At 39.8% G+C, this 21,102-nt stretch overlaps 1 protein-coding gene and 2 pseudogenes across 5 annotated transcripts in view; 1 reads left to right on the top strand and 2 right to left on the bottom strand.

Moving 5' to 3' along the window:
* Positions 1–21,102, bottom strand: part of ENTPD7 (ectonucleoside triphosphate diphosphohydrolase 7) — a 90,112-nt gene that overhangs the window by 29,988 nt on the left and 39,022 nt on the right. For all 3 annotated transcript variants that reach the window (XR_014249219.1, XM_082408102.1, XM_082408103.1), the window contains exons 7-12: positions 20,549–20,652; positions 18,827–18,883; positions 8,557–8,690; positions 5,022–5,188; positions 2,612–2,936; positions 216–301 (exon numbers count right to left, since the gene is read on the bottom strand). Coding sequence is in view for 2 of the 3 variants with exons in the window: in XM_082408102.1 (XP_082264228.1) it covers positions 216–301; positions 2,612–2,936; positions 5,022–5,188; positions 8,557–8,690; positions 18,827–18,883; positions 20,549–20,652 (873 nt within the window). In the remaining variant the exon portion in view is untranslated. The remainder of the gene's footprint in view (positions 1–215; positions 302–2,611; positions 2,937–5,021; positions 5,189–8,556; positions 8,691–18,826; positions 18,884–20,548; positions 20,653–21,102) is intronic.
* On the top strand, positions 2,945–5,014 carry LOC309636086 (receptor-binding cancer antigen expressed on SiSo cells pseudogene; annotated as a pseudogene). The gene has a single exon. The product of its transcript is annotated as a receptor-binding cancer antigen expressed on SiSo cells pseudogene (transcript).
* Positions 10,478–18,816, bottom strand: LOC309636097 (FUN14 domain-containing protein 1 pseudogene; annotated as a pseudogene). The gene has a single exon. The product of its transcript is annotated as an FUN14 domain-containing protein 1 pseudogene (transcript).

The raw sequence follows: 21,102 nt of genomic DNA, 5'->3' as shown, positions 1-21,102 counted from the left end.
GGGCTCAGTAGTTGTGGCTCACAGGCTCTAGGGCACAGGCTCAGTAGTTGTGGCGCACGGGCTTAGTTGCTCCGTGGCATGTGGGATCTTCCCGGACCAGGGCTCGAACCCACATCCCCTGCATTGGCAGGCAGATTCTTAACCACTGCACCACCAAGGAAGTCCCGTTCATACATTTTAAGGCCACATCTAAGGGAGAAAAGGAAGTTACTTACTTGAGTCGATGCTCATCTGCATGTGATGAAAAGAGGCCACTCTTGAATCTCTGAGTGAGTACTGACCAAGCCATGCCACAGTAATCCTGGAACAACCACAGAGAAATGGTGCAACATGAAATGGGAGGCAAACTGTAACTGCCACAGTCATAGCTGTTCCATTTCTAAAGTTACTTGTGGGCTATTAGTTGACAAAGGAAAACAGAAATGGCATATTCATTCACCAAACACAGTGCCAGGTCCTGGGCAAGGCAAGTCCCTGAACTCAGGCCACTGAGTGACTTGAGTGACCTGGGAATAGTCCTTTTTATTCCTATTGCCTCCACATCCACTACAAAGCCCGCCTGACATGGCTCCTGAGCCTCTTAGGCTTCAGAGATGGGTAAGGTTAGGACGAGGAGTAGCAACATCAAAAGCCAAACAGAGCTTCATTCTATCCTACATAGGACTGACATGAGTAGGTCAAACAGATGGAACAGAAAATGGTCAAAGATCTATCACTGGGACTTCCTTGGTGGCACAGTGGTTAAGACTCCGTCTGCCAATGCAGGGAACACGGGTTCAAGCCCTGGTCCGGGAAGATCCCACATGCTGCAGAGCAACTAAGCCCATGCACCACAACTACTGAGCCTGCGCTCTAGAGCCCGTGAACCACAACTACTGAGCCCGTGTGCCACAACAACTGAAGCCTGCGCACCTAGAGCCCGTGCTCCGCAACAAAGAGAAGTCACCCAGTGAGAAGCCCGCGCACCGCAACGAAGAGTAGCCCCCGCTCACCGCAACTAGAAAAACCCCGCCTGCAGCAATGAAGACCCAATGCAGCCAAAAATAAAATAAATAAAATAAATAAATTTATAAAAAAAAAAAAAGATCTATCACTGGCCTGCCTCCGTGTTGTAATTCTCACCAAAGGAATCATTCCTTTTGGTTTGTTCAGTAATCTAACATTTCCTGCGTGTCTACTATGTGGCAGGTGCTATTCTAGGTGCCAGGGGGATCCAGCAGTGAATAAAACAGACAAAAATTTCGTTCCTTACGAAGCTTAATTTCTAGTGGTGGGGGACAGACAATAACCAAATATACATGTATACATACATACATATACACATACGTACACAGAGTGGGTTAGATTATGTTAAGTGCTCGTGGGAAAAATAAAGCAGGAAAGGGAAATAGGTAATATTGGGGAGGGCTGCAATTTTGTATAGGATGGCCAAGGAAGGTGTCACTGGGACGATAACAGTTGAGTCAAAGTTAAAAAAAAAAAAAGGGCGAACGAAATCATCTTTTACCTAGGAAAGAAAACATATTAAGCCACTAGCAGTTTGGGCAAGTAATAACTTGAGCCCTTTGATGTTCAAGGAAATAGGATTTGAGAAAGTTTTAAAATGAGAGAAAGATTCAGGCTATGGACACTTAGGGGATGCTGGAAAGGAAAGGGAATATGAGGGTATTCCTAGAGGCAAGGGCAAATACAAACCAGGTTTTCCTCAATATTTCTTAGGGACTGCCTTTAGAGAACAGAATAGTACAAACACTGCAGATATTATTCCCTTTGGAAGCCTTATACCAAGCGAACCTTAGAGAATTCTAAGAAAGCAGAAGGGAAAGAATAAAAAATATAAGAGAGGACAGATCTCCCCATAAATTTTTCTGATAAAAGAGACAGATATACAAAAATTAAAAAGAGATGAATCCAAATTAAAGCAGACACTGTAGAAAGCTAGCTAAACTTTCACCTGTCCAAATAACAAATGCTTTAAGCCTATAAGATGCTTAAGTCCTAAATGTGCTCTAAGTGAATGTTTACTTCTTCTGCAATTTAAATGCACTATCATTGCTTTTTGCAACATCTTTTTTTTTTTTAATATTTATTTATCTATTTATTTGGCTGCGCTGGGTCTTAGTGCAACATCTTTTTAATATTCTAAGTGACCCTATACCATCCTGGCCTCTTAAAACTCAAGGTAAGAAAATGAAAGTGGACTTGCCCACCTGTGTGACATCATCTCCAAAAGCACATTACACCTGGGAACACCCAGAAAGGGAAAAATACCTGGAGATGACACTTTTGGCCACAAACATTAATTAAGACTATTGGAAAGTTGGAGGAAAAACCATTAACCACCATGACAATATTAGACCTGGGTGATAATTTGGGTAATAGGACACCCATGGAAACCTAAGCTTAATTAATTAGAAGGCAGTATAGCACAGCAGGTTCCTTAACTTCTCTAAGTCCACCTCCTCATCTATAAAATGAGGGCTCACAGGGCTCCTGCCAAGAATCCAGTGAGATCATGCATGCAAAGCCCTTCGCACGGCATCTGGTACAAAGTTAGGCGTCCAATAAATGGCTGCTGCCAGGATGAGTCACTTTATTATTAATAATTTACCTGAGCAGCCTTGGCAAATGTTGGCCCGTGGTAGCGGCCACCGATGCGTAACACATCCTCTGTACAGTAAAAGAACTCGGAGAAACCGTAGAACTCGCTGTTGTTGAAGTCAATGGGTGACTGGTAGATGCCATTCAGCGAGGCCTGGCTGGTGTTGGAGCGAGCCAACAGGGGGCTCAGCATGGCCCCGCAAGCCACCCAGTCCCCTCTTCCTCGGACATGAAGGACCTGGCTGCTCCTTTCCACCACATCCGTGAGTCCCACAGGCAGGCAGGGATCTAGAAATGGATTGTCGGGACTCAGACCTGTCTTCTGGCCCAGCAACCTGTCACGATGACAAAAACAAACAAAACACATCACTACTGTACTCAGCCTCCTCTAAGATGCTTCCCAGACGTCTTGTTATTCTTCTACATGACACCCCTAAAAACAGGGATGGAGTGTTACCACGTAGTTGTGTCACATGAACATTTAAATTATGCAAATTTAGTTTAGAAAAAGAAAGAAATATGGCAGTGATTAATTTCGTTCAATCTTTTAGTCAACATGTATATTTCCCAATGTATAGTGAAATTGGAGATGTGAATCTGCTGTTCTCCCTCTGGTCTTCATTCCCATTTGCCTCTGAAAAGTGAAAAGATCTCACCATGCTGAGCGCAGTTCTAATGTTTAAAAAAACAATTGGGAGGAGGTGAAGTGGGAAGGGCTGAGGAGTGTCCTGAGGCAGGGACCATGGCAGTGGTGCAGTGGTGATGGGTGGCAAAAGTGACCGAGTACATGCCCAGCTCTGAGGGGGAGGGGAGGGGCAGGTTTTGATTCCCACCATGGCCATCACACAGCTCTGGTTAATTAAAGTCTGTACTTGTCTAGCAACAGTATTCTCATTCCTAAAGAGATTAATATGCAGATCTGGCCAAAGACGGAAATTAAGTAGAGACCAAATAACTTGGCCAACTACAGTTAATTACTCATCAGTTCCTAAGACAAATGTTGAAGAGTGGACTTCTTGGGATGAAGATGCACCCACAAGTGTAAAGACTGAAGGAGGGAATGGGAATGTGGCGACACAACAAAATGCTTTGGAACAAGTGGAATCTACTTTAAAGATGTGACACCACCTATAAGGAAAACTCAGAAAATTATTAAAAAGAGAGAAACATTAAGTTTTAACATCCCAGGAAGCACAGGTTTCTCTATAGATTAGCAGATACGCAAGATGAGTAATCAGTCTTCTGAACTAGGTAACTTAGATACATGGTAAAAAAAATACCAATGCATGAGAAGAAGATGATGCAGCCTCTCCCGAGGCAGCAAAAAACATGATACAGAGATAAAAGAGCAGCAGGACAACAAAGGAAGGAAATGGAAAAGGAAGCACAGTGGCTAAAGTTGGTGTGAAACTTTCATAGTAATCGTTCTTCAGATGCCATAGTGTCAGCAGGAGTGATCTGAACTCCATACAAGCAACATTTGTATGGATTTAAGAGTATTTTCAGAATACAAACACACTGCTTGGTTTTAATGCATTCATCAGTCATCCAGATAACAGGATTCTCCCAAAGCACCTTGAACTCTTAGGAGTTTAGACTCAGAAAAACAAAAAAGACTTATGAGACAATATTTTCTGTAACATGCTCCCAATATAAGACAATTGATTACTGTAGAGAAATTATTACAAATGGGATAAACCAGTAGCTCTTCAAGCCACTGTTTCCAGCTAAACAAATGGGGGGAAACAGTTTTATGGTGGAAAAGAACTCTGCTCTCTATTATGCTTTCCTTTAATGTGCATAATGATAAAAATAATTTTACATGCTAAAAAACCCACAACTATTTGTACATTATGGTCTAAATACTTCATCTGGTACACAAATGAAGAATCAGTGGCCTGTCCAATGCTGCAGGAAAAAATGTCTATTCTGGACTTAAAGAGAATATTTTAAAGGCTAATTTTGATTAAGATGCTTTTAATCTTTTATGCCCACTATGGAACCTTAAGTCCCACGTAAGATGCAGGTCTACTGTAATTCAGCAAACATGTCCTGCGCACTTCCATGTATTGATAGAATGAACTTCCAGGAACTACATTACACTGCACAATTTAAATTGGTGACTTAACTGATCTCACTTATCCTGTGATACCATGTCTGAAGATGGGCACAGCAAGAGGTCACCACAATAAGCCACTGTACATTTTTGAGTCCTAATAACAAAGATTAGAAGGCACTCTCAAGCAGATCAAGTGGGACTACTAATAGAGGGTCTCTAAAAGATGCTACCCCGTTGGCAGGGGTGGTCAGAAAGGAGGAAGCAAGGACGTATCTATCTAGTAGGATGTAACCATTTTTTCCTAATATCTGCAGCCTAACAACATTCTATTTCAGAATCACAGATCCCATGTCAAACATACCTGTTCTTGTTAAGAGTTTCATTCATCACAAGGTCTTCATAGCGCTGCCGGGCAAAGTTGCCCCCGAATCCCAGAAAGGTTGTGACGTAAACCCTATACACATGTTCAGTGTGTTGCACATCACAGCCCAGGTTGAACTCGGCCAGCAATATCTTCGCAGCTTCTTCCTGTAATATGATGTAACGGGAACTTTACTTTTGGTTGACTTCTAGAAAGGTATGACATTGCTAATACACTAGATTTCATCTGCTATGACTACTCTTTAAAACGTCTTATAGCATTCTTTCATCCTCACAGCATTATTTTAAACAAAGACGTAAAATGACAAGACTACACAAAAAGGAACAAATCAGAGACTAAATAACAAATTAGAGACAAATACTTTCTGTAGTTAGATAGGAGGTAGAATCATTACAGATGATGTCCTTACCTGGCGTGTACTTTTCTGATTTTCCAATTCTCCAAAATGGGAATGTACTATTTTTATAATCAAAAAAAAAAAATCCGGAGACACATAGTTTTTTGAGGCAGAAGCCTGCTGTGTCTCCCTTTGCTATCCTTTTCTACTTCACCCAAAAAGAAAAAAAAAAAAATCCTTTGACAAAAATAAATTTAAGGAATTTGAGAGATCATCATGAGATCTATTCTATGGCATTTTCTAAAACTATTCAAGATGCCTTAATATTCCCTGTGACAGATTTGAGGATTAGAAAAGTTCAATTTTATTGTACCTCTGGTTTTTTTTTTGACTTCAGGTACAGAGGTTGAATTAGTCATATTCCTCAGTTCATGGCACATTATCGTGGCAAAGCCCCACTTTTGTTTTATTTACTTCCTTTTATCCTCATACTCACTGCCATTCTGGCTCCTGCCACAGGCAACCATTCTAATGTGCTTAATATGTAGTATTTGTTTGTATGTATTGTTGCAAAATGGGGTTGTTTTGAATGTATTTATTTTAAATTTATGAAAATGCTACTGTGCCCAGCAATTCCACTCCTAGGTATATACTCAAGAAAACTGAAAACATGTCTACACAAAAATGTGTACATGAGCGTTCATAGCAGCGTTATCCATAATAGCCAAAAACTGGAAACAACCTAAATGTCCATCAGCTGATGAATGGATAAACAAAATGTGCCACGGTCACACAATGGAATGTTATTCAGCCAAAAAGGGAATAAAGTACTGATATCTGCTACAACATGGATAAGCCTTGAAAACTTTTGCTAGATGAAAGAAGCCTGACCTAAAAGGCCACATATTTTACGGCTCCATAGGCAAATCCACAGGGACAGAAAGTGGATTAACGGTTGTCAGGGCTGGGGAGAGGGAGAGGGGAATGGTGAGTAACTGCTAATGAATATGGGGCTTCTTTTTGAGGTGATGGAATGTTCTGAAATTTGACAGTGGTGATTGCACAACTTTGTGAACTGTACAAAAAATTAGGCATTTAGGATTATTTAAAGTGTTTAAAGTGCTATTGTGTTATGTCTCTTTGTTTCTTTCCTTTCTTTACTAAGCACAAAGATCCATTATATTGTTATATACACATCTAATTTGTTGCTTGCAAATATACTTTCTATACCAGTGTTGCTTTCTAAGTCTGCACACACACAAAAAGCCATTTGTTTAAGACTTTAAGGCTCAATGCCACCTGTCACCTATTCCTTAGTATCAGAACCATGCCTTCATTTTACCTGTTGAATACATACTAACAAATATAGACTAAACAGTCTCATGACCTAGTTCCCCAAATCTGCAACCCCACCACAGACAATCTCTTCTGAATGCCAAACCCACATTTTCAACATACCCAAAACTGAACTGCTTGGTGATAGGACTTCAGAGCTAGAGACCAGAAAGATACTCTCACCTAAACCATTCCTGTGTGCTTAGCATCAACCCTGCCCCTTCCCCTGTGGTCTCCTCTCTCAGTGACTAGGTTCTTCACCCTTCCAGTTACCTAAGTTGGACCCTTAGCATCTGGCCATCCCTTCCTGCCCTACCCACATCACCACATTACACTGTTTTTTTACTCCAAAATATCCCTTGAAATCTGTCCCCTCCCTTCCATTTCCACTTACACTGTCTAGTTTAGCTCTTTAGCACTTCTCACCCAAGGTTCCCCGACCTACAGTTTTTTCTCCTACTGACACCAAAATTACTTTCTTAAAAAACAGATTGGAACTAAGTCACACAATTAACATAGTCACAAAATTCAGAGCTGGGGACCTTCAGAGTTTAATTATTTCACAGATGATGAAACTTAGGCCCATATGACTGCCCTACTCAAAAACCTTTGCTGGTTCCCCACTGTCTACAGATAAAAAAGCCAAATCCCCTAGCATGGCACCCAAGACTCCTTATGATCTAACTTCATCTTATCTTCCCAGCCTTCCCTATTACCACACTTGAAAACCCCATACTGCAACAGGCTATTCATCATTACCTGGACATTCTGGGCTCTTTGCTGTTTTCTGTGCCTTTGTGCATACTGTCACCTCCATGTAGATGGCCTTCCCTCAACCTCCACTACACAAAAGCCTACTATCAGCCAAGGCCCAGGTAAATACCGTACTTTCCATGAAGGCAGCATGGAAGGCTCCTATTCAAGCCTTTGCAAATGGGGTTGACCCTGCCAGTTCCCACATTGCTGTGGCTCTCTGTTTAGACCCAAGGTTCTCAACCAGAGGTGATTTTGCACCCCCAGGGGCATCTGGCAATGTCTGAAGACACTTTTAATTGTCAAAACTGGGAGTTTGGGGGAAGTACAGGCGTTGCTGCACCTGATAGAGGCCAGGGATGCTGCTAAACATCATATAATGCACGGAACGGCCCTCCACAACAAAGACTTATTCAGCCCAAAATGCCAATAGTGCCAATGATGAGAAACCCTGGTTTAGATCAAATTACAACACTGTCATGGTCTGCCTGTTATCACAGGCTGTCTCCACTGATAGATTATAAGCTTTTGGGGGCAGTGTAACATGTCATTTCTTGCACATACTAGGTGCTAAAAAGTGTTTTATTTCTTTTTCCTCTGTATGATGAAACTTCTCCCTCAAAATACATTCTTTACATTCTAGTCAGGTAAGGAATAACAGAAGCACAAGGATGGAATCATCAGTAAAGGAAAGGGAATAACGTTTAATTAACAAGTATGTAACAAATACTGTACTCCAGGTTTTATATTACCATGTTTAATCCTCAGGCAACTCTTCCAGATAAGTAGTATAGTTATAATTGCTAAAATGTATTAAATGTTATTACACGCTGGGCAGCTTGCTAAGTGCTTTATACACGTGGTATTATTTCATCTTCACAACTTTATGAAGTAGATACTATTATTATTCTCTTTTTACACACGAGGAAACTGGGGCTCAGAGAGGTAACCAACCCAAGATAACACAAGCTAGCAATGATCTGAACCAACATTTGGACCCAGGCCATTTGGTCTAAGTCCAAACATAGTGCCCTTCCTTCTCAAAGACTGGCATTCCTAGCCACTGAATTCCCCCAAAAGGTAAAATACCTGTTGTGGAGACAGGACAGAAGTTGAGGTAGGAACTTCATAAGCAATTTGGAGAGAGGCTCCTCCCATATCCAGGATCCCTACTGTCCTTCTGCGTCCTGTTGCCAATTCCTGGGGAGCCTCGGCATCTGATTCTGAAATAAATAAGGGAACAGAAGGGGTCTAGTAATTAAAAGCCAAAATTAAGTTTAAAGGGAAAAAACCCCAGAAATCCCTTAAAAAATTGAAAGCAAACTGAAATAAATTAATTTAACTGTACCAACTGTATATTATACAGAGAAGATTTAAGTGACTTAAAACATGGTATTTTGACTATGTATCTCTTGTAGAATATATCTTAATGACAAAAGAAACAAATAACTTAAACTGCATTCCAGTAGTTTTATTGGTATTATTATTTTTAAACAATTAAACATATATTATGGAATAAAGTTAAATAAATGTTTATGTAAATAGCTTTAGGAACAAATATTCAGCACAAGAGAAAAAGGATTTGATTTTAATATAAAATCAAAGAAATTAAACAATAATCTTATAATCTTAAATATGAATCAGAACTATCACTATGAGATCATGATTTATTTTTCTTTTTTAAAAAATACACATTTCCTAGCTCTGTCCACTGAAAAGGCCTAGAAGCGATGATAATCCAGGAGCAATGAGCACCGCTGTTGTCTAGACCACAATCTCTAAACATCATTTTCCACTAAAAGAAACAAGGGCTCCTTAAAAAAATGGCCGATGCTAGGGTCTAGAGTAGAAAAAATACAAGATGAGCATAGAATACCATGGTGTGCCAATATGCCAGGGAAATAGAAAAGACTCCTGGGATCATGTTAAAAGGGTACAAGAGCCAACTTAAAGGTGCTCCTAGCAGCCAATGATGGTAAAATTTGAGCACCAAAAAGAATAATGATGTGATGGACTGCAATGCATCAAATAAATTAAAATCCGCAAGTTCATAAGGATACTGAAAAAAAAATTCACTGGTTACCTTCAGAAGTTGCTAGGACACCAGCTCATTATTCAAAAACTTGATAAATAAAAGCAAAGAATCAAGGGTTCATTCTGTCGTTCCCGTAGGAACTACATTTCAGGATAACCAAATGGCTAATGAAGAAAATTTCATTATATAAAACTCTTAACTGTTAAATGCAGAAAGAATGACAGAATTAGAAAAATCACCATTCTGCAACCTCTAATGAGAAAACAAATCTAAGTAACGATCACAATTGGCTGCTATAACCATTAGGTGAAAAGTGGATGGAAAATTTTTATAACAGATCAGATCAGACTGACAATTCCTGAAACCTGAACACCTGTTCAGTCTTAACATGACTAAAAGTAAGACAACCAGATATTACAAAACTCCTGATGTGATACAGCAGTAAACAGCACCACCTATGATTTTTTCTTGCCAAAAGAACTGAATCTGAGTCTAATCAAGCTTCTATACCTAACCTCCAGTTTACAGAACAAAAGCGGGGGAGGGGATGAAAAACATGTTAAAGATCCCACAAAGATTCAGTCAACCAAATCCAGAATGTGGCAAATTCATTCCATCAAGTGACCCAGTTTGGGTTGTTTTTTGGTTGTTGGGTTTTTGCTGTTGTTGTTGTTGTTGTTGTTGAATGATTTGGAAAAAAGAGTTGGGGGGAAAGGTTAACTGTTATAGATTAAAAGAGACCTATCAGTCAAATGTAATTTGTGATCTATGTTCAGATTCTGATCTGAACAAGACAACTACAAATAAATATTCTTTTTTTTTTAACATCTTTATTGGAGTATAATTGCTTTACAATGGTGTGTTAGTTTCTGCTTTATAACAAAGTGAATCAGTTATACATATACATATGTTCCCATATCTCTTCCCTCTTGCATCTCCCTCCCTCCCACCCTCCCTATCCCACCCCTCTAGGTGGTCACAAAGCACAGAGCTGATCTCCCTGTGCTATGTGGCTGCTTCCCACTAGCTATCTATTTTACGTTTGGTAGTGTAAATATGTCCATGCCACTCTCTCACTTTGTCACATCTTACCCTTCCCCCTCCCCATATCCTCAGGTCCATTCTCTAGTAGGTCTGTGTCTTCATTCCTGTCTTGCCACTAGGTTCTTCATGACCTTTTTTTTTTTCCCTTAGATTCCATATATATGTGTTAGCATACGGTATTTGTTTTTCTCTTTCTGACTTACTTCACTCTGTATGACAGACTCTAACTCCATCCACCTCACTACAAATAACTCAATTTCGTTTCTTTTTATGGCTGAGTAATATTCCCTTGTATATATGTGCCACATCTTCTTTATCCATTCATCCGATGATGGACACTTAGGTTGCTGCCATGTCCTGAATATTGTAAATAGAGCTGCAATGAACATTTTGGTACATGACTCTTTTTGAATTATGGTTTTCTCAGGGTATATGCCCAGTAGTGGGATTGCTGGGCCGTATGGTACTTCTATTTTTAGTTTTTTAAGGAACCTCCATACTGTTCTCCATAGTGGCTGTATCAATTTACATTCCCACCAACAGTGCAAGAGGGTTCCCTTTTCTCCACACCCTCTCCAGCATTTATTGTTTCTAGATTTTTTGATGATGGCCATTCTGACAGGTGTGAGATGATATCTCATTGTAGATTTGATTTGCATTTCTCTAATGATTAATGATGTTGAGCATTCTTTCATGTGTTTGTTGGCAATCTCTATATCTTCTTTGGAGAAATGTCTATTTAGGTCTTCTGCCCATTTTTGGATTGGGTTGTTTGTTTTTCTGTTATTGAGCTGCATGAGCTGCCTGTATATTTTGGAGATTAATCCTTTGTCAGTTGCTTCATTTGCAAAATATTTTCTCCCATTCTGAGGGCTCTCTTTTGGTCTTGTTTATGGTTTCCTTTGCTGTGCAAATGCTTTTAAGTTTCATTAGGTCCCATTTGTTTATTTTTGTTCTTATTTCCATTTCTCTAGGAGGTGGATCAAAAAGAATCTTGCTGTGATTTATGTCATAGAGTATTCTGCCTATGTTTTCCTCTAAGAGTTTGATAGTGTCTGGCCTTACATTTAGGTCTTTAATCCATTTTGAGTTTATTTTTGTGTATGGTGTTAGAAAGTGCTCTAATTTCATTCTTTTACATGTACCTGTCCAGTTTTCCCAGCACCACTTATTGAAGAGGCTTTCTTTTCTCCACTGTATATGCTTGCCTCCTTTATCAAAAATAAGGTGACCATATGAGCGTGGGTTTATCTCTGGGCTTTCTATCCTGTTCCATTGATCTATATTTCTGTTTTTGTGCCAGTACCATACGGTCTTGATTACTGTAGCTTTGTAGTATAGTCTGAAGTCAGGGAGCCTGATTCCTCCAGCTCCATTTTTCGTTCTCAAGATTGCTTTGGCTATTCGGGGTCTTTTGTGTTTCCATACAAATTGTGAAATTTTTTGTTCTAGTTCTGTGAAAAATGCCAGTGGTAGTTTGATAGGGATTGCATTGAATCTGTAGATTGCTTTGGGTAGTATAGTCATTTTCACAATGTTGATTCTTCCAATCCAAGGACATGGTATCTCTCTCCATCTATTTGTATCATCTTTAATTTCTTTTATCAGTGTCCTATAATTTTCTGCATACAGGTCTTTTGTCTCCTTAGGTTTATTCCTAGATATTTTATTCTTTTTGTTGCAATGGTAAACGGGAGTGTTTTCTTAATTTCACTTTCAGATTTTTCATCATTAGTGTATAGGAATGCAAGAGATTTCTGTGCATTAATTTTGTATCCTGCTACTTTACCAAATTCATTGATTAGCTCTAGTAGTTTTCTGGTAGCATCTTTAGGATTCTCTATGTATAGTATCATGTCATCTGCAAACAGTGACAGCTTTACTTCTTCTTTTCCGATTTGGATTCCTTTTATTTCTTTTTCTTCTCTGATTGCTGTGGCTAAAACTTCCAAAACTATGTTGAATAATAGTGGTGAGAGTGGGCAACCTTGTCTTGTTCCTGATCTTAGTGGAAATGGTTTCAGTTTTTCACCATTGAGGATGATGCTGGCTGTGGGTTTGTCATATATGGCCTTTATTATGTTGAGGAAAGTTCCCTCTATGCCTACTTTCTGCAGGGCTTTTATCATAAATGGGTGTTGAATTTTGTCGAAAGCTTTCTCTGCATCTATTGAGATGATCATATGGTTTTTCTCCTTCAATTTGTTAATATGGTGTATCACATTGATTGATTTGCATATATTGAAGAATCCTTGCATTCCTGGAATAAATCCCACTTGATCATGGTGTATGATCCTTTTAATGTGCTGTTGGATTCTGTTTGCTAGTATTTTGTTGAGGATTTTTGCATCTATGTTCATCAGTGATATTGGCCTGTAGTTTTCTTTCTCTGTGACATCTTTGTCTGGTTTTGGTATCAGGGTGATGGTGGCCTCGTAGAATGAGTTGGGGAGTGTTCCTCCCTCTGCTATATTTTGGAAGAGTTTGGGAAGAATAGGTGTTAGCTCTTCTCTAAATATTTTATAGAATTCGCCTGTGAAACCATCTGGTCCTGGGCTTTTGTTTGTTGGAAGATTTTTAATCACAGTTTCAATTTCAGTGCTTGTGATTGGTCTGTTCATATTTTCTATTTCTTTCTGGTTCAGTCTCGGCAGGTTGTGCATTTCTAAGAATCTGTCCATTTATTCCAGGTTGTCCATTTTATTGGCATAGAGTTGCTTGTAGTAATCTCTCATGATCTTTTGTATTTCTGCAGTGTCAGTGGTTACTTCTCCTTTTTCATTTCTAATTCTATTGATTTGAGTCTTCTCCCTTTTTTTCTTGATGAGTCTGGCTAATGGTTTATCAATTTTGCTTACCTTCTCAAAGAACCAGCTTTTAGTTTTATTGATCTTTGCTATTGTTTCCTTCATTTCTTTTTCATTTATTTCTGATCTGATCTTTATGATTTCTTTCCTTCTGCTAACTTTGGGGGTTTTTTGTTCTTCTTTCTCTAATCGCTTTAGGTGCAAGGTTAGGTTGTTTATTTGAGATGTTTCCTGTTTCTTGAGGTAGGCTTGTATTGCTATAAACTTCCCTCTTAGAACTGCTTTTGCTGCATCCCATAGGTTTTGGGTCGTCGTGTCTCCATTGTCATTTGTTTCGAGGTATTTTTTGATTTCCCCTTTGATTTCTTCAGTGATCACTTCGTTATTAAGTAGTGTATTGTTCAGCCTCCATGTGTTTGTATTTATTACAGATCTTTTCCTGTAATTGATATCTAGTCTCATAGCGTTGTGGTCGGAAAAGATACTTGTTACGATTTCAATTTTCTTAAATTTACCAAGGCCTGATTTGTGACCCAAGATATGATCTATCCTGGAGAATGTTCCATGAGCACTTGAGAAGAAAGTGTATTCTGTTGTTTTTGGATGGAAAGTCCTATAAATATCAATTAAAGCCATCTTGTTTAATGTATCATTTAAAGCTTGTGTTTCCTTATTTATTTTCATTTTGGATGATCTGTCCATTGGTGAAAGTGGGGTGTTAAAGTCCCCTACTATGATTGTGTTACTGTCGATTTCCCCCTTTATGGCTGTTAGTATTTGCCTTATGTATTGAGGTGCTCCTATGTTGGGTGCATAAATATTTACAATTGTTATATCTTCTTCTTGGATCGATCCCTTGATCATTATGTACTGCCCTTCTTTGTCTCTTGTAATAGTCTTTATTTTAAAGTCTATCTTGTCTGATATGAGAATTGCTACTCCAGCTTTCTTTTGATTTCCATTTGCATGGAATATCTTTTTCCATCCCCTCACTTTCAGTCTGTATGTGTCCCTAGGTCTGAAGTGGATCTCTTGTAGACAGTATATGTACAGGTCTTGTTTTTGTATCCATTCAGCCAGTCTGTGTCTTTTGGTGGGAGCATTTAATCCATTTACATTTAAGGTAACTATCGATATGTATGTTCCTATTCCCATTTTCTTAAATGTTTTGGGTTTGTTATTGTAGGTGTTTTCCTTCTCTTGTGTTTCTTGCCTAGAGAAGTTCCTTTAGCATTTGTTGTAAAGCTGGTTTGGTGGTGCTGAACTCTCTCAGCTTTTGCTTGTCTGTAAAGGTTTTAATTTCTACATCAAATCTGAATGAGATCCTTGCTGGGTAGAGTAATCTTGGTTGTAGGTTTTTCTCCTTCATCACTTTAAATATGTCCTGCCACTCCCTTCTGGCTTGCAGAGTTTCTGCTGAAAGATCAGCTGTTACCCTTATGGGGATTCCCTTGTGTGTTATTTGTTGTTTTTTCCTTGCTGCTTTTAATATATTTTCTTTATATTTAATTTTTGATAGTTTGATTAATATGTGTCTTGGCATGTTTCTCCTTGGATTTATCCTGTATAGGACTCTCTGTGTTTCCAGGACTTGATTAACTATTTCCTTTCCCATAGTAGGGAAGTTTTCAACTATAATCTCTTCAAATATTTTCTCAGTCCCTTTCTTTTTCTCTTCTTCTTCTGGGACCCCTATAATTCGAATGTTGGTGCGTTAAATTTGTCCCAGAGGTCTCTGAGACTGTCCTCAGTTCTGTTCATTCTTTTTTCTTTATTTTGCTCTGCAGTAGTTATTTCCACTATTTTATCTTCCAGGTCACTTATCCGTTCTTCTGCCTCAGTTATTCTGCTATTGATCCCTTCTAGAGTATTTTTAATTTCATTTATTGTGTTTTTCATCATTGCTTGGTTCCTCTTTAGTTCTTCTAGGTCCTTGTTAAATGTTTCTTGCATTTTGTCTCTTCTATTTCCAAGATTTTGGATCATCTTTACTATCATTATCCTGAATTCTTTTTCAGGTAGACTGCCTATTTCCTCTTCATTTGTTAGGTCTGGTGGGTTTTCACCTTGCTCCTTCATCTGCTGTGTGTTTTTCTGTCTTCTCATTTTGCTTATCTTACTGTGTTTGGGGTCTCTTTTTCACAGGCTGCAGGTTCGTAGTTCCCGTTGTTTTTGGTGTCTGTCCCCAGTGGCTAAGGTTGGTTCAGCGAGTTGTATAGGCTTCCTGGTGGAGGGGACTAGTGCCTGTGTTCTGGTGGATGAGGCTAGATCTTGTCTTTCTGGTGGGCAGGTCCACGTCTGGTGGTGTGTTTTGGGGTGTCTGTGGCCTTATTATGATTTTAGCCAGCCTCTCTGCTAATGGATGGGGCTGTGTTCCTGTCTTGCTAGTTGTTTGGCATAGGGTGTCCAACACTGTAGCTTGCTGGTTGTTGAGTGAAGCTGGGTCTTGGTGTTGAGATGGAGATCTCTGGGAGATTTTCGCCATTTGGTATTACGTGGAGCTGGGAGGTCTCTTGTGGACCAGTGTCCTGAAGTTGGCTCTCCCACCTCAGAGGCACAGCCCTGATGCCTGGCTGGAGCACCAAGAGCCTTTCATCCACATGGCTCAGAATAAAAGGGAGAAAAAATAGAAAGAAAGAAAGAAAGAGGATAACATAAAATAAAATAAAGATAAAATAAAGTTATTAAAATAAAAAATAATTATTAAGAAAAAAATTTTTTTCAGTAAAAAAACAGAAAAAAACGGACGGACAGAACCCTAGGACAAATGGTGAAAGCAAAGCTATACAGACAAAATCTCACACAGAAGCATACACATACACACTCACAAAAAGAGGAAAATGGGAAAAAATAATATATCTTGCTCCCAAAGTCTACCTCCTCAATTTGGGATGATTCGTTGTCTATTCAGGTATTCCACAGATGCAGGGTACATCAAGTTGTTTGTGGAGCTTTAATCCGCTGCTTCTGAGGCTGCTGGGAGAAATTTCCCTTTCTCTTCTTTGTTCGCACAGCTCCCGGGGTTCAGCTTTGGATTTGGACCCACCTCTGTGTGTAGGTCGCCTGAGGGTGTCTGTTCTTCGCTCACACAGGATGGGGTTAAAGGAGCATCTGATTCGGGGTCTCTGGCTCACTCAGGCCGGGGGGAGGGAGGGGTATGGATGCGGAGCGAGCCTGCAGTGGCAGAGACTGGCGTGACGTTGCCGCAGCCTGAGGCGCGCCGTGCGTTCTCCCAGGGAAGTTGTCCCTCACAAATAAATATTCTTTTTTTTGTTTTTTTTTTGTTTTTTTTAATTTGTTTAATATCTTTAATAATTCTATTATTTGTAAATCCTTCCATAAAAGGGCATTACGGTTCTTCAGTTTATTGCAAACATATCTTTAAAAAAAAAAGTCAGCCCTACTGTTGGAGCTAAAATACAAAGTTTTAAATTATTGGCACTATACTAAAAAGCACAATGGAGAACATCTTATTTAAATAAATTGAGGATGATACTTCACTGGGGAATATAGCCAACAGATTTTTTTCTCTCTCCAAATCTACATCCAACAGTGGTGTTTTATAGGCAAATTTTAAACAAATGCAAGTTTTTAGAAAATAATGAAAGCCATATTTTGCTCCAGAATACTATTATACACAGACCATATAGATTGTTTTATAGCAGATAGTAGTCTGCCAAATTTCAGATGGCAAAATGCTAAGCAGTGAGTTTGGTACTATCCAGCTAGTTGTTTCTTGTCATCCTGGAGAATCTGTCAATGGGTAATGCTGAGACCATCTTGTCACCACCATGTCTCTTCTCAGAGGTGACTCCACTGTGATAGAACCTTCATATCCTTAAGATGCAAGGCCTAGCAAAAAGCCTCCCACAAATCCACTGGATATCACAATGTTCTGTTTGACAAATTCTGTTGCTTCTTCTATTATATTGTTGATTTCAGGTGCTGCCTTATTTGCTCGTTTCTTAATCTGTCTTTTTGCTTTGTTTACATCTTTTTCAACTCTCTTCCAGTCGATCTGCACATAGCCACTGTGACTGGCAATCTGAAGGAGAAGAAAGCCACCACCTACTGCAGTTGCTGCAAGTTTTCCAACTTTCTGGAACAAAAATCCCGCACACCAGCCACTCACTCCACCCATTACAATCTGGGTGGCTACTGAGTATTTTTCTACCATAGGTCTGGAACTGTGGCCAAACACTCGATTCCACCAGTGGTGTCTTCTTGCATACTCAGTTAAATCCAACACTTCCTAAGAGTCATCATCACTTTCATATTCTTGGGGAGGGGCGTTCCGGGTCGCCATGATACTGCCGGCGGCCAGTACTGAAGGCGGTCCCAACCCGTCCGCCTCTCCCCGCTACTTTTCCACAAATAAATATTCTTGATACAATCGGGGAACTCTCTACCTGGGTATTAGATGGTTGTTATCAATACATGATATTAGGAATTGTTAACTTTGTTAAGTTTAAAAATGGAACTGAGGGGGAATTCCCTGTCTGTCCAGTGGTTAAGACTCCACGCTTTCACTGCTGAGGGCCCAGGTTCAATCCCTGGTTGGGGAACTAAGATCCCACAAGCTGCATGGCATGGTGCAGCAAAAAAATTTAAAAAGAAAAAAGAAAAAAATAAAATAAAAATGGAACTGTGGGGGCTTCCCTGGTGGCGCAGTGGTTGAGAATCTGCCTGCCAACGCAGGGGACATGGGTTCGAGCCCTGGTCTGGGAGGATCCCACATGCCACGGAGCAACTGGGCCCGTGAGCCATAGCTACTGAGCCTGCGCGTCTGGAGCCCGCGCTCCTCAACAAGAGAGGCCATGACAGTGAGAGGCCCACGCACCGCAGTGAAGAGTGGCCCCCGCTCGCCGCAACTAGAGGAAGCCCTGCACAGAGGCGAAGACCCAACACAGCCAGAAATAAATAAATAAATTAATTAATTAATTAATTTAAAAAAAATGGAACTGTGGATATTTTTGTTGGTTTGTTTTGAAACTCCTTAACTATTAGAGGTATTACTGAAGTACATGAAGATAAAGTGATTATCTGTGGTGTTTGCTTTTAAAAATCCAGTAGGGTTACAGCAGAAAATAACACAACATTGTAAAGCAATTATACTCCAATAAAGGTATTAAAAAAAAAAATCCAGTAGGGAAAAAAACCTGTGTTGTATGGAAGGAGTGTGGGAACAAAACAACGGCAAATTGTTAATAACTGTTCAGACTAGGTAATGGGTTCATGGAGGTTCATTTTATTAATTACTCTACTTTTGTGAATGCTTGAAACTTTCCATATTAAAAAGTTAAAAAGAAATAAAAGAAAGCAAATTAGGACTGGGAAATGAAGCATCTTAAGTTTTGAAAAAAGAAAGAAAAAAAAAGAAAGAAAACTCAAAATTAGCACTTACATGTTACTGATAGGTTATGACATAAACCTTCAGCCCTTAGAACTGTCATAAGAAGACAATACTACTCACCATCCTCATGGTCGAATCTTCCCAAAACAAAGTTGATTCCAATCCATGCATAAACCCCTAAGTAAGAAATACAAAAGCCCTTGCTTAATTCTCTACTGCTATAGCATGTATATACCTCTCCCAGGGCTGCTCTTTTCCTCCTTTTCTTGGGAAAAAAGTGATAACAGTATTTTATTCCACACTCTCAGTGTATGAATGTAAAATCTTTTATCTTGTGATGTTTTTCCCTTTTAAAATTATTTGCATTTTCTAAATTTCCTACAATGAATAGGAATTAATGTATAAAAATAAATGTTAAAAGATAAAAATCTTGGAGTGCTGGTTCTGGGCAAGCACTCTCACCCTGTCTCCCCACTGACTACAGGTATAAACTCTGGATAGAATATATGGAGCAGCTTTCTGAGAACTCTGAAAGTAAATGATAGTGGGCACACTGGGACAGAGATCAGACTTTAAAGTACCACCAAAACCACAGTGAGTTTCCCATTTTTCCCCCTCAGATACTGCCTGGCCTGGACTCAAAATCAGCTTGAAATACAAAAGTACACACCAGATGTGGACAGAAAGAACTTCAAGACTTTGCTTTGTGGTCCAAGGATCAGAAAAAGGGACTCCAAAGGTTCAGAAAGAGTGGTGAGAAATTCCTTGCTTTTTTAAAAATTTTGTTCTCTCCTACCCCAGGCAATCCTGCAACAGCAGAGGTAGAGACTGGGTAGATGCCTAAACCTCTGAGGGATGTGAATCCTTCTTTCTGACCAGAGGAGCTAGAGCCTCAAGAGCTGGGACAAATCCCTATTGCTTTTTTTTTTTTCTCCCTCTGTCCTCTACCACTTAGCCTTGGATACAGATGCAGTCATGGGAAATGCATGGCAGAGTGGGCAAATTAAATCCCTGGCTTTCTGACCTAAGGACCGTGAAAGTGAACCTCAGGGAACCAGAAAGTATTGGGGAGATTGTGGAGAGTGGGGAATAAACTGGTGTAGGAACTCCTGGGCTCACATGCATGATCTGACTCTAAACAACATATCAAAGCTTTTGAGAACTGATATACTGGCTAGTCAACCCATTTGTATGGGCTGCGCCCAGGTTCAGACTGGCCACAGGCTGGCATACACATGGGACAAATCCAAATAGCCGTGCCAAAGCTTTGAAAAATGAATCAACAGAATCACAGCCCACAGAAGGCAGGTCAGAACTTAAGGCTTAAACCTAAGCAGTCTGCTAAGACAAAAAAAAATTAACATTCTCTTTATGATTGAAACAAGACCCAGGGTCTAACAATGTAATATTCAAAATATCCAGGATACAATATAAAATGACTTGTCATACAAAGAACTAGGAAAATCTCAACCTTTCCAATCTCAAGGGAAAAGATGCCAACCCTGAGATGATACAGGTGTTGGAATTATCAAGTAAAGCAGCTATACAGCCAGGAAATAAGAGCAGTCTTCCAATGAATGGAAAGATAGAAAGTCTCAGCAAAGAAATGGAGTAAAACCAAACGGGAATTTTAGGACTGAAAAAGGCAATACTGGATTGAAAAAGGTGAATCTTTTCCTTTATGTGAACTGCAGCTAGAACACAAAAGATTTTCTGTTTTTCAAGAAATGGAAACATAATTCATCATACAGGCCACATTTGGGCTACATGAGAACATGCATTCAACTCCACCCCAAAACTACAAACCCCAAGTGCAAGCTTTTACTCCTCAAGGCACAATACCTTCCTGCTTCCCAGAGATCACTTCTGCCTGAGACTGAGAAAAGAGGAAGTCAAACTCCAGAGGTAAATCTTTCACTAGATCAGCCAAGATAGCCAACTGCTTCCTGCAAGAAAGAACAAAAAACCTAAGAGTTAATGGTTAAACTCTCTTCTCACAAACAACCTCAACTTGACCTTCTACTTAGCCTTGTTAGACCTCACTGTTCACCTACCCAAGACACTTGATCCCTGCTTCTGTTTGGTACCCCCTTCAAGATTTCAAAGGTTTAAAATTACTCAAAAGTATAGCCTCCTCAGGGCAGGAATAAAGACGTAGACATAGAGAATGGACTTGTAGACACAGCATAGAGAATGGACTTGTAGACACAGGGCGGCGGGGGTGGTGGTGGGGAAGCTGGGGCAAAGTGAGAGTAGCATCGACATATATACACTACCGAATGTAAAATAGTTAGCTAGTGGGAAGCAGCAGCGTAGCACAGGGAGATCAGCTCGTGCTTTGCGATGACCTAGAGGGGTGGGACAGGGAGGGTGGGAGGGAGGCTCAAGAGGGAGGC

Source organism: Balaenoptera borealis, assembly GCF_965194805.1.
Source record: "Balaenoptera borealis genome assembly, chromosome: 10".
NCBI lineage: Eukaryota > Metazoa > Chordata > Mammalia > Artiodactyla > Balaenopteridae > Balaenoptera > Balaenoptera borealis.
This window is presented reverse-complemented; position numbering and strand designations above follow the sequence as displayed.